Genomic DNA, 12,565 nt, shown 5'->3' with positions numbered 1-12,565 from the left:
TGTCCCTCAGAGACAGCACAGTGGAACTCCCTGAGGTGATAGTGTAACACCAGGATAGATACATACGATCCGAGTGCCACCCGGCTAGTGATTCTAGCTGGCGGGAGGCAGTTCTGGGAGATTAGTCGCCCCGAAGAAGAGGCGATTTGATGCCGGGCGACTAAATCTCCCCGAATCTGAGCGTGTGTCTCTGCCCTAAAGCAGATTTAAAAGCATAACATTACCTTTATCTTTGTTTACATACCCACTAATTAAAAGAGTATTCAATCATTTTCAAAAAAAACCCATAACACGTAGACCTCCCCCCCCCCCAGCATAGCTGCCCCCCAGGGAAATGCCCCTAACTTTAAACTTATCCCTCTGCGCAGATTCAGGCATCGGAGTTCCACGCAGCCATCTTCAGGGTCTTCGGTAAGCTGAGTGGGAGACCAGCGAAGGGGCAAATGCGCAGTTGGAGCAATTTGCTGGTTTGCGGCGAAACTCACGAAAATCGCCGGAAGAAGACACGGAGACCTGGACTTTGGCTGAGTGGAACTCCGATCCCTGAATCTACGCCGAAGGGTAAGTATAAAGTCAGGGGCATTTCCCAAGGGGGCAGCTATGCTGGGGGGAGGAGGGAGGGGGGTCTACGTGGGGTGGGGGTAGAGTATTTTTCTGAAAACAGTTGAATTCTCCTTTAAAGGCTTTTTTAATTGTGTAATTGTGTATACAGTTTTATTTTAGCAGCTGAAAGGGCCATGAGTCCAACAGTCCGATATGAAACAGCCCTGGGCAGAATTGTACGTGGGGTGTAACTGCTCAATGTGTAGCATTTTCCTTTGCTCCCAATCTTAAGAAATGGCCCCAAGGTAGGGTTGCCACCTGGCTGGTATTTTACTGGCCTGGCCGGTAAAAATGATGGTTGATCCCAATGTTATTAATAGGGAAAAAAGATAAATATATAGGAAGACCGGTATTTTTTTTTGAGAAAAGGTGGCAACCCTACCCCAAGGTGACTGAGAATACAGCTTGACAACATTCCCAAAATGCCATGAAAGCATGAAATATCTGCTGAGATTACATATTGTTCACTGCGAATTGGCTGTAGCTTGCTGGGGATGATATGGTTAAAAACAGGCAGTGCAGGAAGGAGCGGGGTTAAGCATTGTCATCATCTCACATTGCAAGAGAGCCATTCTACTAATACTGATATGTGATACACCCTTCGCAATGCTCCACCTGTCTATAGTCACACCCCTCTGACCAGACAGGAGGAACTTCTTACTTACAAGATTTCTCACCTTGTTTCAAAGCAGCTCCATTTCTTTGCCCCAGATTGCGAGCAGGAGCCAAGGATCAAGGTAAGACTTTTGCTTATACGTTATAGTTTTCTGGGAGGGTGAAGGCCCTGAGCTCAGAGGTTTCCACTGAATGAAAGGAAATTAGGGAGGGGGGATAATAAGCTGATGAACAGTTAAGTTATTTAGCATTTTGAAAAAAAAGGAAACCAGATTTTTAAATGTATCCACTTTGGAATATTTTGCGAAAAAGAAAGAGGAAACATGGAATGTATTCTCAGTTGTGGGTATTATTTATCAAATGGTGAAAACAGAGTTTCCCTGCAGTTCACCAGCTGGATATTCCACAAGACTCTATTCATTTGTATATTATTTAACAAAAGGGAAGCTATATTTCACCCTTTCTCTCACATCTTCAAAGTTTAGAAACAAATTCGCTCTTAATAGTGACCCACAACTTTGGTAGATACGATGGCATGTTGCCTGTTAGTCCTCCAGTTATTCTGGAAATATTGTTGTAGCAGCCCAGTCAGTCTCCAGGTGGTGGTGTACTACAATACCCAACATGCTTAGGGGACCTGAGATTACAAAATAGGGTTTTTCAACACAGTTCTATAAGGCACTCGTAACTTTACAATGATTTTTCTTTTCATCGTCCATTAATAGATCCAAACACATATCCAGTGTCATGGCCACATAAAGGACCTGGCATTATACATTGTGCACTTTCTGTTTTTATTTTCTCATGCAGGCTTTATCTTCCCTTAAAGCTTTTATTCTTTAAACCCTGTACCTGCAAAAGACTAACCAACATCTCTGGTAAGAAAGTTATAGATTTCCAGTGGCTAATCGTCCAAAGCTGGCCATACATGGGCTGATAAAAACTGCAGACTCAATTCCTGCCATTGGGAAATGTGGTCCTTTTCTGACGGATCTCTGTAAGGCTCCATAATTATCCAATTGTTGGCCTAGGGGTGAATGGTCCATTTATTCTGTTGGCCCAGCATTTTGGTGGCTAAATTGGGTAAGGATTTGCTTGTTTGGTGACCTCGCCAAACGAGGAACGGTTTGAGCATTCCAATCGGATAAATGGGAAAATAAATCACTAGGCAACACACAAAATTCTAGAGAAGCTGCTGACCGGGAAGGGGTTAAACCAAGACTGATTTGTTTTATAGGGAGACTGTAGGCCAGGATTGTTATTCTTATTAGCAGTGTCAGCGACCTGGGTACAAGAAACACCTGTCTCCCTGGTTCCTTTGTCCCTGGGAATATTAGAAAGACCTGGTTTTGGGCAACTAGCAGACCTTTGGGACAGTCTATAATTAGATGCAAAGCTGTTGCAGGTTGCCAAGTGATAGGAACAGCTTTGTAACCATTGCTACTAGCAGTTTTTTTCTTACTATGCGTGATTCCAATATGAAAGACAGACAAATAGATTAATTTAAGGAATACTGTCATTATATAGCTTCCTCCTCCTCTTAAAACGGCATGTGGTTTTGTTATATAAATTTGAATTGCGCTGTGCTATTGTGTGACACACATTTTGTGTTAATGATCATTACTACACTGTTACTTGGGGAAAAAAAATGCTTCAAGACAATTACTAACCCTAAGTACTGAGTGCCAGCAAATGTAGATTAGACTGCAATGGCATTAAAGAACCATTGAACCACTTCTGTAGAATTTCAAGGTGCATTTTGATCTGTTCTGCAATGTGTGTTTACTGACATCGCCTGGTGTGGAAAGATGGAAATACGTTGGTGTAAAACAAATAATCAAATAATGCTTCTAGAAAGCAGTTAAAGATCAGATCAGCCATTCCTCTTTCTCCTCTTCCATATTCATGTTTCATTAGGTCAGTTAAATGGAATGAAGCAGCGTTTGTAGCCAGTGCTGGACGTGGTTACAGATAAGTGACAGAAACCCAGTAATGTTTATAAAGTAAAGCCAAACACTGTGAGGCCAGTAGTGTTATCACTGAACTCACCTGCTGGCATTCCTTGCATGCGGATCTCTTTGTTATAGTCTTTAGTAGTGATGTGAGGATGGGAATTTCCCCAACCCGCCCCCGACCCTAACCCACCCTCCCTTGGCCACATCCACACTTCCGGGTTCTTTTTATAGACCTGCGCCAACCCGCCCCGACGATGACGTCGCAAAAGGAGCGGGGTGAGTAGGCGCATCATCTATAAAAGACGAACCTGGAAGTCAGAAGCCGACATTTGACAGTGGCGGGCGGGGAGAGCAGGAGAAGACATCAACCCGCACCCGCCGGCCACCCGCGAAGAAACATGCGAGGTCGGCCCAGGTCCCACGGGTATCGACTCGGCCCGCACATTACTAGTCTGTAGCTATTTCCAGAGTTCAGGGTGAGAACCTTGCCTCAGGCAGCAGTGAGAGGCCAGTTTTCAGGCCTGTAACTTTAAAGGAAAACTGTACTGGCGCTTCGCCAATGAGGCGAGTTGAGAATCTTGCCTCAGACGCCAGCGCCCCACTAGGTATCAGGGGCAGCAAAAATGCCACTCCTGGTACTTTAGGAGCAGAATTTCCAGTTTTCTAGCACAGAGAGCACAATTATGCTCTTTACGCTAGTGTTTTAGCCCTCACTGCTGCCCTTGTGGACTCGGCGCAAAAAAGTGAGCGCACAGGGGAGGGGGGGGGGTGGCAGCAACTGCAAGCTGCCTCAGGTGGTGGAGGGGCCAGGATCGCCCCTGTACCCCCAACAATGTAGGACTCTCTAAAAATACATCACATAAAACAACTCCTATGTAAAAACCCTGCTTCGTGTAAATAAACCATTTTAAGGGTTTTCAAGTTAAAGTGCTCATGTACGAGCTTGCAGCTGCCCAGTGGTCAAGGATATTTAACAAAAACTAGTATTAATCCTCAACTGACTCAGACTAAATGCGCTTTTCTCTGTATGTGAATTGCTGCTCCTAAAGCTACTCCTGCTGCCATCCATTGACTCTAACTCTGGGGTTAGGGCTGGTTCTGGGATTTTTTCTGTCTGAGCTATACTAGGAGAGTGTGTCTGACAGTCAAGGACTGAAGGTGTTTTACATTTACCCTGCCAGAGGGTTTTGACTGTGCATCTCTTTCTCATCCCATCAGAGCATCTCAAGTGTGTAACTGCCTCTATTTTACCCTATTAGTGGGTCTCAAGTGTGTGCTTTGAGTGCCTTGCAGTATGTAGGTATGTCTTAGATATCTTAAAACGTAGTTTTCATGAAACAACTCAATCTTTTTCAAGTTTTGTTGCAAGTGTGCTGCTACTGTAAAGTTAAGAAGGGAGTATGTTGTGACTTCATCTCAAACTGAATTTACCACTATTTCTGTAGTAGCATGTCCTCCACATATTCTCTTGGTTTTTCCTATATGTTCATTGCTCTGCAAGTCAGACTGTTGCAGTGTAAACTTGTCTGGGTAGGGGGTCTCTCATCCTGCAAATTTTTATTCTGCCTCTTTCTACTGGGGTCTCTCTCTATGATACCTCAAGTGTGTTTTAGTTTGTTTTCATTGTGGGCCTTCCTGCCTTGTGTGTGGGCAGCTTCTAATTCTGTGGCTAGCTCCTGTACCAAGCTTCAGGTTGACACTAAAATATATCCTAGGGATTCTATCACTTCTAAAGCGTGTTGCACTTTGGGCACTTGCCTGTGTTTTTTGTGTATTTATCTGCTTCTAGATTCCTTCGGTGGCCTTTACTTGGAGAATTAGACTTCAACAGCTTCACTCTAGCAAGTGTAAAGTGCCCACCTCCCTCCTCCTGGTGTCAAGGTACTTCTTTGCACTTCAATAAGTCAAAGGATAAATAATAGTAATTTATAACAATAAACTGATTTATTGCTTTACAAAGATTGTCTGTAAAGTATGAGCAACAAGTATATGTGTAGCACTTTACCTGTAGCTGAAGATTAAAAAGAACAGTTCAGTGTAAAAATAAAAACCGGGTAAATAGAAAATGTTTCTATTATAGTTAGCCAAAAATGTCATCTGTAAAGGCTGAAGTGACTGGATGTCTAACATAACAGAACAGAACAGAACACTACTTTCTGCTTTTCAGCTCTCTAACTCTGAGTTAGTCAGTGACTATAAGGGGGGTCACATGGAACATACAATAAGTATTCAGTGAGTTTGCAATTGATCCTTAGCATGCAGCTCAGATTCAAATGCAAAGAGTTATGACCCATGTGGCCTGCCTTAGGGTTGCCACCTGTCCAGGACAGCCAGGTATTTGTAAGGGCTGTCCTGGTGAAATCTTCCTGTCCAGTTTTCCAAATCTGGACAGGACATTGAAAATATTGGAATGGCCATGAGCCAATCGCTGATCACTACATCATCAGTCCGCCCCTGATGTCACCAGTCCCACCCCCTATGTCACCGGCCCCGCTCTCTGCCTGTTTTCCAGCCCAGAAAAGGTGGCAACCCTACTCCTCCCCTCAAGTCACTGATTGGTTAATGCCTGGTAACCAATCAGTGGAAACCACTGCAAAGCAGGAAATAGTGTTCTGGCTATTCTGTTAAGACATCCAGTCACTCCAGCCTTTATACATTACATTTTTTGGCTAACTATATTGAAAACATTTTTTATTTTGCACAGCCTATCTATTCGCCCAGTTTTTATTTTTATACTGAACAATTCCTTTAAATCTATCCTCTTGTGATTGCGCACAGCACAATGCTATTAATATAATACTCGAGTCTAGAAGGAAAGTCCTCGTAAGCAAAGAAATCATGCGTATGTTACGGCTTCATTCTATATGGAAAAAAATTCCTATTTGCCATCATCATGCAAACGTAAACCTGGCTCTGTGCTTTAGGGTACCTTAACTAACATGAAGTTATGCAATCTCTTCTAACAGATTCTAAGAAGCTTACGACCCTCTTGAAAAAAACAGAAAATCCTGATGAAGGCTGCAATTCAGTATTAAATGGATCACTGTTTTCCAGTACACACAACCTATACTTCCAGTTACATCTCCCATACCTCTATAAATAATAATCGTAAAACCCCCATGAAAGAGAATGAAGGATATTAATGTTATTGGCATCAATGTGAATAGAACATACATAATCCCTGATCCCTTCTCAGCCATTGTGGATGATTCCTGCTTAGTGAGCAATCTTGCCAGATCTGAAGACTTGTACCAGGATTATTGCTCTCACAAAGAGCTCAGTGGTACTTGGGGAGATTTTGAGAGTTTCAGTGATTGCCCTCCTGAATCTGAAAGGTTTTATTATAAAGAGGGAGATCTGCATGTGTCCTCAAGGCATCACTTAGCTGAATGTCGCACAACTACCTCAAAAGAAGCTTTCTCTTCTGAACAAACTGAGTTCCCCTTAGATTGGGATGCTCTTATTTCAACACAAGAGGTAAGCATTCTACCCGAAATGAAAAGAATGGAGGATAATGTAATAGGTATCTCTGATGACAACTACAGTAACAAAGAAATATAGATGATGATGTGCTGGATCTTAGTTAATTGTTAAAATATATTGTTCCATAAAGCACCAGTATTAAAAATTCTGCTTGTGCTTCTAAATTTTATTTGGTTGATGTGCACCACGCATTAACTAAGGAGCTTTGTGTATACAATTAAATTAAAGGGGTTGAATTTTAGTATGGTGTAGATAGTGATATTCTGAGACACTTTTTGTTTTTATTTTATGAGTTATTTAGCTTTTTTTCAGCAGCTCTACAGTATGCAATTTCTGCAATACGGTTGCTAGGGTCCAAATAACTAGGGGTGCACCGAATCCACTATTTTGGATTCAGCCGAACCCTGCTTAGCTGCTTAGAATTAACCATTCTAAAATATACCAAAATGAACTTAAAGGCGACCACACCTTTAAGACATATGACGGTTTGTTTTTGCTCCTTTAACCTTGTCATGAGTAACTTTTATTACAGTAAGACAAAGTTTTTAGGTGCCAACATATGTTTTCAAGGTACTTACAGCTGCAAAATTCCTAGGAGTGTAACTTTTATTATGTCATGATAAAAAAATGAATATTTATGTACTCCGGGCCGGAACTAGGGCTAGGCAGAGTAGGCACATGCCTAGGGAGTAAAGTTGTGGGGTGCCAGGCACATACCTTCTCTGCCTCTTACTAGTGATGGGCGAATTTATTCGGCAGGCATGGATTTGCGGCGAATTTATGCATTTTGCCACCTGCGAATTGTTTCGCGAAACAGCTTGACGCGCCTCAAAATAATTTTGATGCCCATGGACTTCAATGCGTTTCGCTCATTTCACAAATTTTTCGGTGAAACAGGACAGATTCGCGCATCACTACCTCCTACCCCTTGTCAGATCCCCTCTCTTCACTCTCATGTCAGCTGTTCCCGACTGAGAAGGACCGTGCCTATTCCCACGTATGCACGCGCGTCAGCGCATGAGAGGCATCTCGACCGTCCAGGTTGCCTAGGGCTTCTGTTCGGCCTGGCCCGGCGCTGCATGTACTGTTCCAAGTAATATTAGTGTGAAGTGTATTAAGTTTTTCATGCAGTAATGGCAGTAAAAAATTGTATTGCTCCTGACTGATCTTTCTGTTCTTTCAGGATTCCAAGGCTTTTCAGCTAAGCTTTCCAGATATCCCAGTTGAACAGTGCACAGATGAAATTAAAACCCTTCAGAACCCACTGGCTTCATTAAATGGAGATTTCAGTGTTGGCGATTTAATAAACATGCAGTTCAGGTAACTAGAAGTTGCATTTCTGTGATCTTTTTTTTCCTTGTTTTCTTTCTTTTTTATTTCTGTCTCGCTTGTTCTCTTGTTAGAAATGACTGTATATCACTGGTCCCTAAATTTAATCCAGTGGCTTTTTTTTTTTTATTTAAATGGCAGTTAATCTTTCCGTTAACGTTTAGTATGTTATATTCCTACCAAGTTTGCGATTGTACACAAAGCAAGCGAAAAATTGCCAGCGCACAGTTTGCCTTTAAAAATAATTATTACAAAAAATGAGGTGTTAGTACCACACTTTGGTCAAAATATATACTCACGTGCTACGTCAAGGCCCCTCATTGTATGTGAGTCCTACACTACCCATTAACATTCTTAAGTATGAAGTGCATTAAAAATCAAGTCCCCCAGCAACCAATGTGTCTGAGTAGTAAGACCAACAGTTCACTTACCCTTAACTCCGAGGCTCTAGTGGGGAAGCTTTTAAGCCCCAGCCCATTAACATACACCTGTAAATCCTTCCCTGTTTTAAAGGCTGAATGGCAGTTATAGGCAATATTTGGCTACAATTTGTACACGAAACACAGAGCCAAATGTAATAGTCGTATGAAAATGTCTGGGAACCCCTCTTAATTCTTTGGAGTTTTGTTTATCATTGGCTGAGCTTTCAAAGTAGCAACTTCCTTTTAATATATAACATGCCTTATGGAAACAGTAGTATTTCAGCAGTGACATAAAGTTTATTGGATTTACAGAAAATATGCAATATGCATCGTAACATACATTTGGGCACCCCAACAGAGATATTACAGCAATACTTTAGCAAATGTTACAGCCTCTAGACGCCTCCTATAGCCTTTGATGAGTGTCTGGATTCTGGATGTGGGTATTTTTGACCATTCGTCCATACAAAATCTCTCCAGTTCAGTTAAATTTGATGGCTGCCGAGCATGGATAGCCTGCTTCAAATCATCTCATAGATTTTCCATGATATTCAAGTCGGGGGACTGTGACGGCCATTCCAGAATATTGTACTTCTCCCTCTGCATAAATGCCTTTGTAGATTTCCAAGTGTGTTTAGACTAGCAGGTGTTTTTCTTGGAATACGGTGTTCTTCTTCCACCATGCAAAGCACTTTTTGTTAGGACCAAAGAAATGACTCAATTTTTGTCTCATCAGTCCAAAGTACTTTGTTCCAAAATGACTGTGGCTTGTCTAAATGAGCTTTTGCATACAACAAGCGACTCTGTTTGTGGCATGAGTGCAGAAAGGGCTTCTTTCTCATCCCCCTGCCATACAGATGTTCTTTGTGCAAATTGCACTGAATTGTAGAACGATGTTCAGATACACCATCTGCAGCAAGATGTTCTTGCAGGTCTTTGTAGGTGATCTTTGGGTTGTCTGTAACCATTCTCACAATCCTCCACATATGCTGCTCCTGTATTTTTCTTGTGTTTAACAGCAACTGTACCTGTAGCCTTCCATTTCCTGATTACATTCCTTACAGTTGAAACTGACAGTTTAAACCTCTGAGATAGCTTTTTGTAACCTTCCCCTAAACCATGATACTGAACAATACTTGTTTTCAGATCTTTTGAGAGTTACTTTGAGGATCCCATGCTGTCACTCTTCAGAGGAGAGTCAAACAGAAGCACAACTTGCAATTGGTCACCTTAAATACCTTTTCTCATGATTGGACACACCTGCCTATGAAGTTCAAGCCTTAACGAGCTAATTCAACCAATTTGGCGTTGGCAGTAATCTGTATTGAGCAGTTCCATCCAAATTTAACAAAAGTTTTTTACAGTTGACTTAATTTCATACAACTGAATATTGCTTCACTAAAAATCTTTTTTCAGAAAACACCCCAGTACTCAGATGTTCCTGGGAAATGAAAGACATAACACTTATCTTTTTTTTGTTGAAAGTGGAGTGAATTATTATGCAGGCTGAGAGGGGTTCCCAAACTTTTTCATATGACTGTATCATTTGGTAGTTGTGAGTACTTTAATACTTTATTTTTAATTGACACTTTTAGTTTGTTTTTCTTTTTAGACTTGACATCCATATCTCATTTCTGCATGAAGATTTTATCCAAAGTCACAGGGCGATGTACAATTGTAAGCAAACCCTTTGAGTTGAAAGATATACTTCATCTATTGCAGGGCTGACTGTCACAGCTTAGATTCACTGGACGATTCTCCTGCTACTTCACAAAGATTCGAGTGGAAGAATTCCCAGGGTTCTAGGAACCTCTTACTGCTACTAGGAGTTGACCCTTCTGAAAAAGTAATAACCTTTTGTTTGATATTTAGTAGAAGAAACCTATTATTCAAATAAATGCCGTGCAGTTAAGGTGTACACCCATCCAACCGAAATACTTATGTTTAAATGTTTTCTTACTAGCCTTAAATCTGCAGCAAAGTCATTGCTATCATTTATTGTATTATGAAGCAAATATTTACATTTTTAATGAAGCATTTTTGCCTTTGCGAGTAGTCTCCTTCATTTCTGTTTTAGCCAGTAAGGTTGGGAGGAGAGACCCGTCAGATGTTCGTAACATAACTGTCCCCATTCAGGGACAGACAGTGGTGGAACTGAAACTTAAAAATATTTTTCAGGATCCCATAATTTTGTCATTTTTTAAAATGAAGCTCCAGTGAGTGCTCCTTTGGGGCCTCCAGCAGTCACAGGGTCTGCTTTCTCTATGCTGTATTTATGCCACCAGGAATAGGCCATTCTGAAAAAAAGGGGGGAAACTGTTGTTAATTTTGTCACTTTGGGATGTTTCAAGTTCTTTCTCTCTGCATGCAGTTTGCAACAGTGAGAAGGGTTCAGACAGGATTTAGTGCTCAGATCCAGGGCCGCCATCAGGGGGGGACAGGGGGGACAAGCGTACCGGGCCCGGGCATGAAGGGGGGCCCGGCAGCGCTGCATTTTTTGAAGATCCGGGCCCCCCTTACGAGCGCCCGAGCCGTACGTCTTGCCTCTTGCGTGCCGAATGCGGAAGTGCCGAAAAGCCGAAGCCGATGCGCCGAAAAGACCCGAAGTCACGGAAAAAGCCGATGTCACGAAGCGCCGAAAAGAACCGAAGTCACGAAAACAGCCGAAGCCGAAGTCCTGAAGCAGCGCAAAGACCCGAAGTCACGAAAAGAGCCGAAATTGAAGTCCTGAAGCGGTGAAAAGACCCGAAGTCACGAAAGGAGGCGAAGTGGAAGTACTGAAGCCATGAGTTCAATCCTACTGAACACCAGTTTGTGGTTTTTTGTTTTTTTTTAATCCCCTGGCCACCAATGTATTATTTTAATATTCTATAGGCCCCTGCCTCCAATCTTTTTTTAAAACTTTTTTTTTGGGGCCCCAATTTTTTTTTTAACTCGTAAGGGGCCCCTTGCCACCATTGTTTTTTGTTTTTTTTTTTTTAAATTTAAAATTTTTTAATTTTTTAACTTGTAAGGGGGCCCCTGCACCAGTTTTTTTTTTTTTTTTTTTTTTTTTTCAAAATTTTTTTTGGGGCCCCAATTTGTTTTTAACTTATAAGGGGGCCCCTGCCACCAATGTTTGTTTATTTTTAGTTTTTTTAAAAAATTTTTGTTGGGGCCCCAATTTTTTATAAGGGGGCCCTGACCATCAATAGCTTTTTACAACTTGTGTGGGGGGGGTTACTTTTTTAGCGCTGATGTCTGTGTGGTCTTTTAACTGCGATGTGGAGTGGGCGGGATATGGGGTGGAGCTTGGTCGTCAGTGTGGGCGGGGCCCAGGGGGCCCCAAAAATTTTGTTGTACGGGGCCCCGTGATTTCTAATGGCGGCCCTGCTCAGATCACTTCCACTCCATAGGACTAAATGGCATCCGGCTGCTCAAAGCAGTCAAACACACTGGGACTCATTTATAAACATTGGGGCAATTTGCAACTGGGTAGTAACCCATGGCAACCAATTAGACCATTGCTTTCAGTGCTCAACCTGCAGCTGGCTGAAAAAAAAACTAATCATTCATTGGTTGCCCCAATTGTGACAACTTTACCAGCTTTGTAAAATGTTAATTTGTTAAAATTATCAATCAGTTCAATTTATTATAAATTTGCTTCTGTGACCAGATATAATATCATCTGCTTTATCCACTTTCCAACACAAGTCTTACATTTTACTTCCATTCTCCCTTAAACAATTGTAATGACCCTCATCTCTGTTGGTGTTCCTCAAGGCTCCATCTTCACACCCTACCTACCCTACACCTTATCTATCGAGGAAAACTAATCCAGCTGTTAGGATTCTTTATGCAGATTACTCCTAGATCTATCAGTCCAACCTCTTTTACTAACTACAGTCTAGTTACTCTTCCTTTTGCTTTCAGAATACTAGTTTGTCTCTAATTAAAGTCAACTTCTATCATCTATCCTGCAAGCATTTTTGTACTGTTATGATGAACTACAACATCACTCAAAAATATGTATGTGTTTATTTCAATTATACAGTAACACTTCATTCTATTTTAGTATTCAGTAGATGGCAACCAAACAAAGAATGATTCCATCTCTACTGACCATGATCTGTCTTCAGTAAATGAATCCTCACATCCTAATGGAACTAAATCTCTCAT

General features: G+C 41.6%; 1 protein-coding gene across 2 annotated transcripts in view; it reads left to right on the top strand.

The window, feature by feature from the left end:
- Positions 1-1,181: 1,181 nt before the first annotated feature.
- The window catches only part of clba1.S (clathrin binding box of aftiphilin containing 1 S homeolog), a 12,925-nt gene continuing 1,541 nt past the window's right edge, over positions 1,182-12,565 (top strand). Inside the window, exons 1-6 of one of the 2 annotated variants that reach the window (XM_018232304.2) lie at positions 1,186-1,340; positions 4,963-5,054; positions 6,140-6,650; positions 7,840-7,976; positions 10,130-10,253; positions 12,462-12,565. The exon at positions 12,462-12,565 is cut by the window's right edge and continues 10 nt beyond it. In XM_018232304.2, coding sequence (XP_018087793.1) covers positions 6,303-6,650; positions 7,840-7,976; positions 10,130-10,253; positions 12,462-12,565 — 713 coding nt within the window. In that variant the 5' untranslated portion in view covers positions 1,186-1,340; positions 4,963-5,054; positions 6,140-6,302. Of the gene's footprint in view, positions 1,341-4,962; positions 5,055-6,139; positions 6,651-7,839; positions 7,977-10,129; positions 10,254-12,461 lie in introns of both variants that reach the window. The other variant, XM_018232303.2, reaches the window with a different exon arrangement.

This window comes from Xenopus laevis, chromosome 8S (genome assembly GCF_017654675.1).
Source record: "Xenopus laevis strain J_2021 chromosome 8S, Xenopus_laevis_v10.1, whole genome shotgun sequence".
NCBI classification, from domain to species: domain Eukaryota; kingdom Metazoa; phylum Chordata; class Amphibia; order Anura; family Pipidae; genus Xenopus; species Xenopus laevis.
The sequence above is the reverse complement of the archived record's forward strand: the minus strand, read 5'-3'. Positions and strand labels throughout refer to the sequence as shown.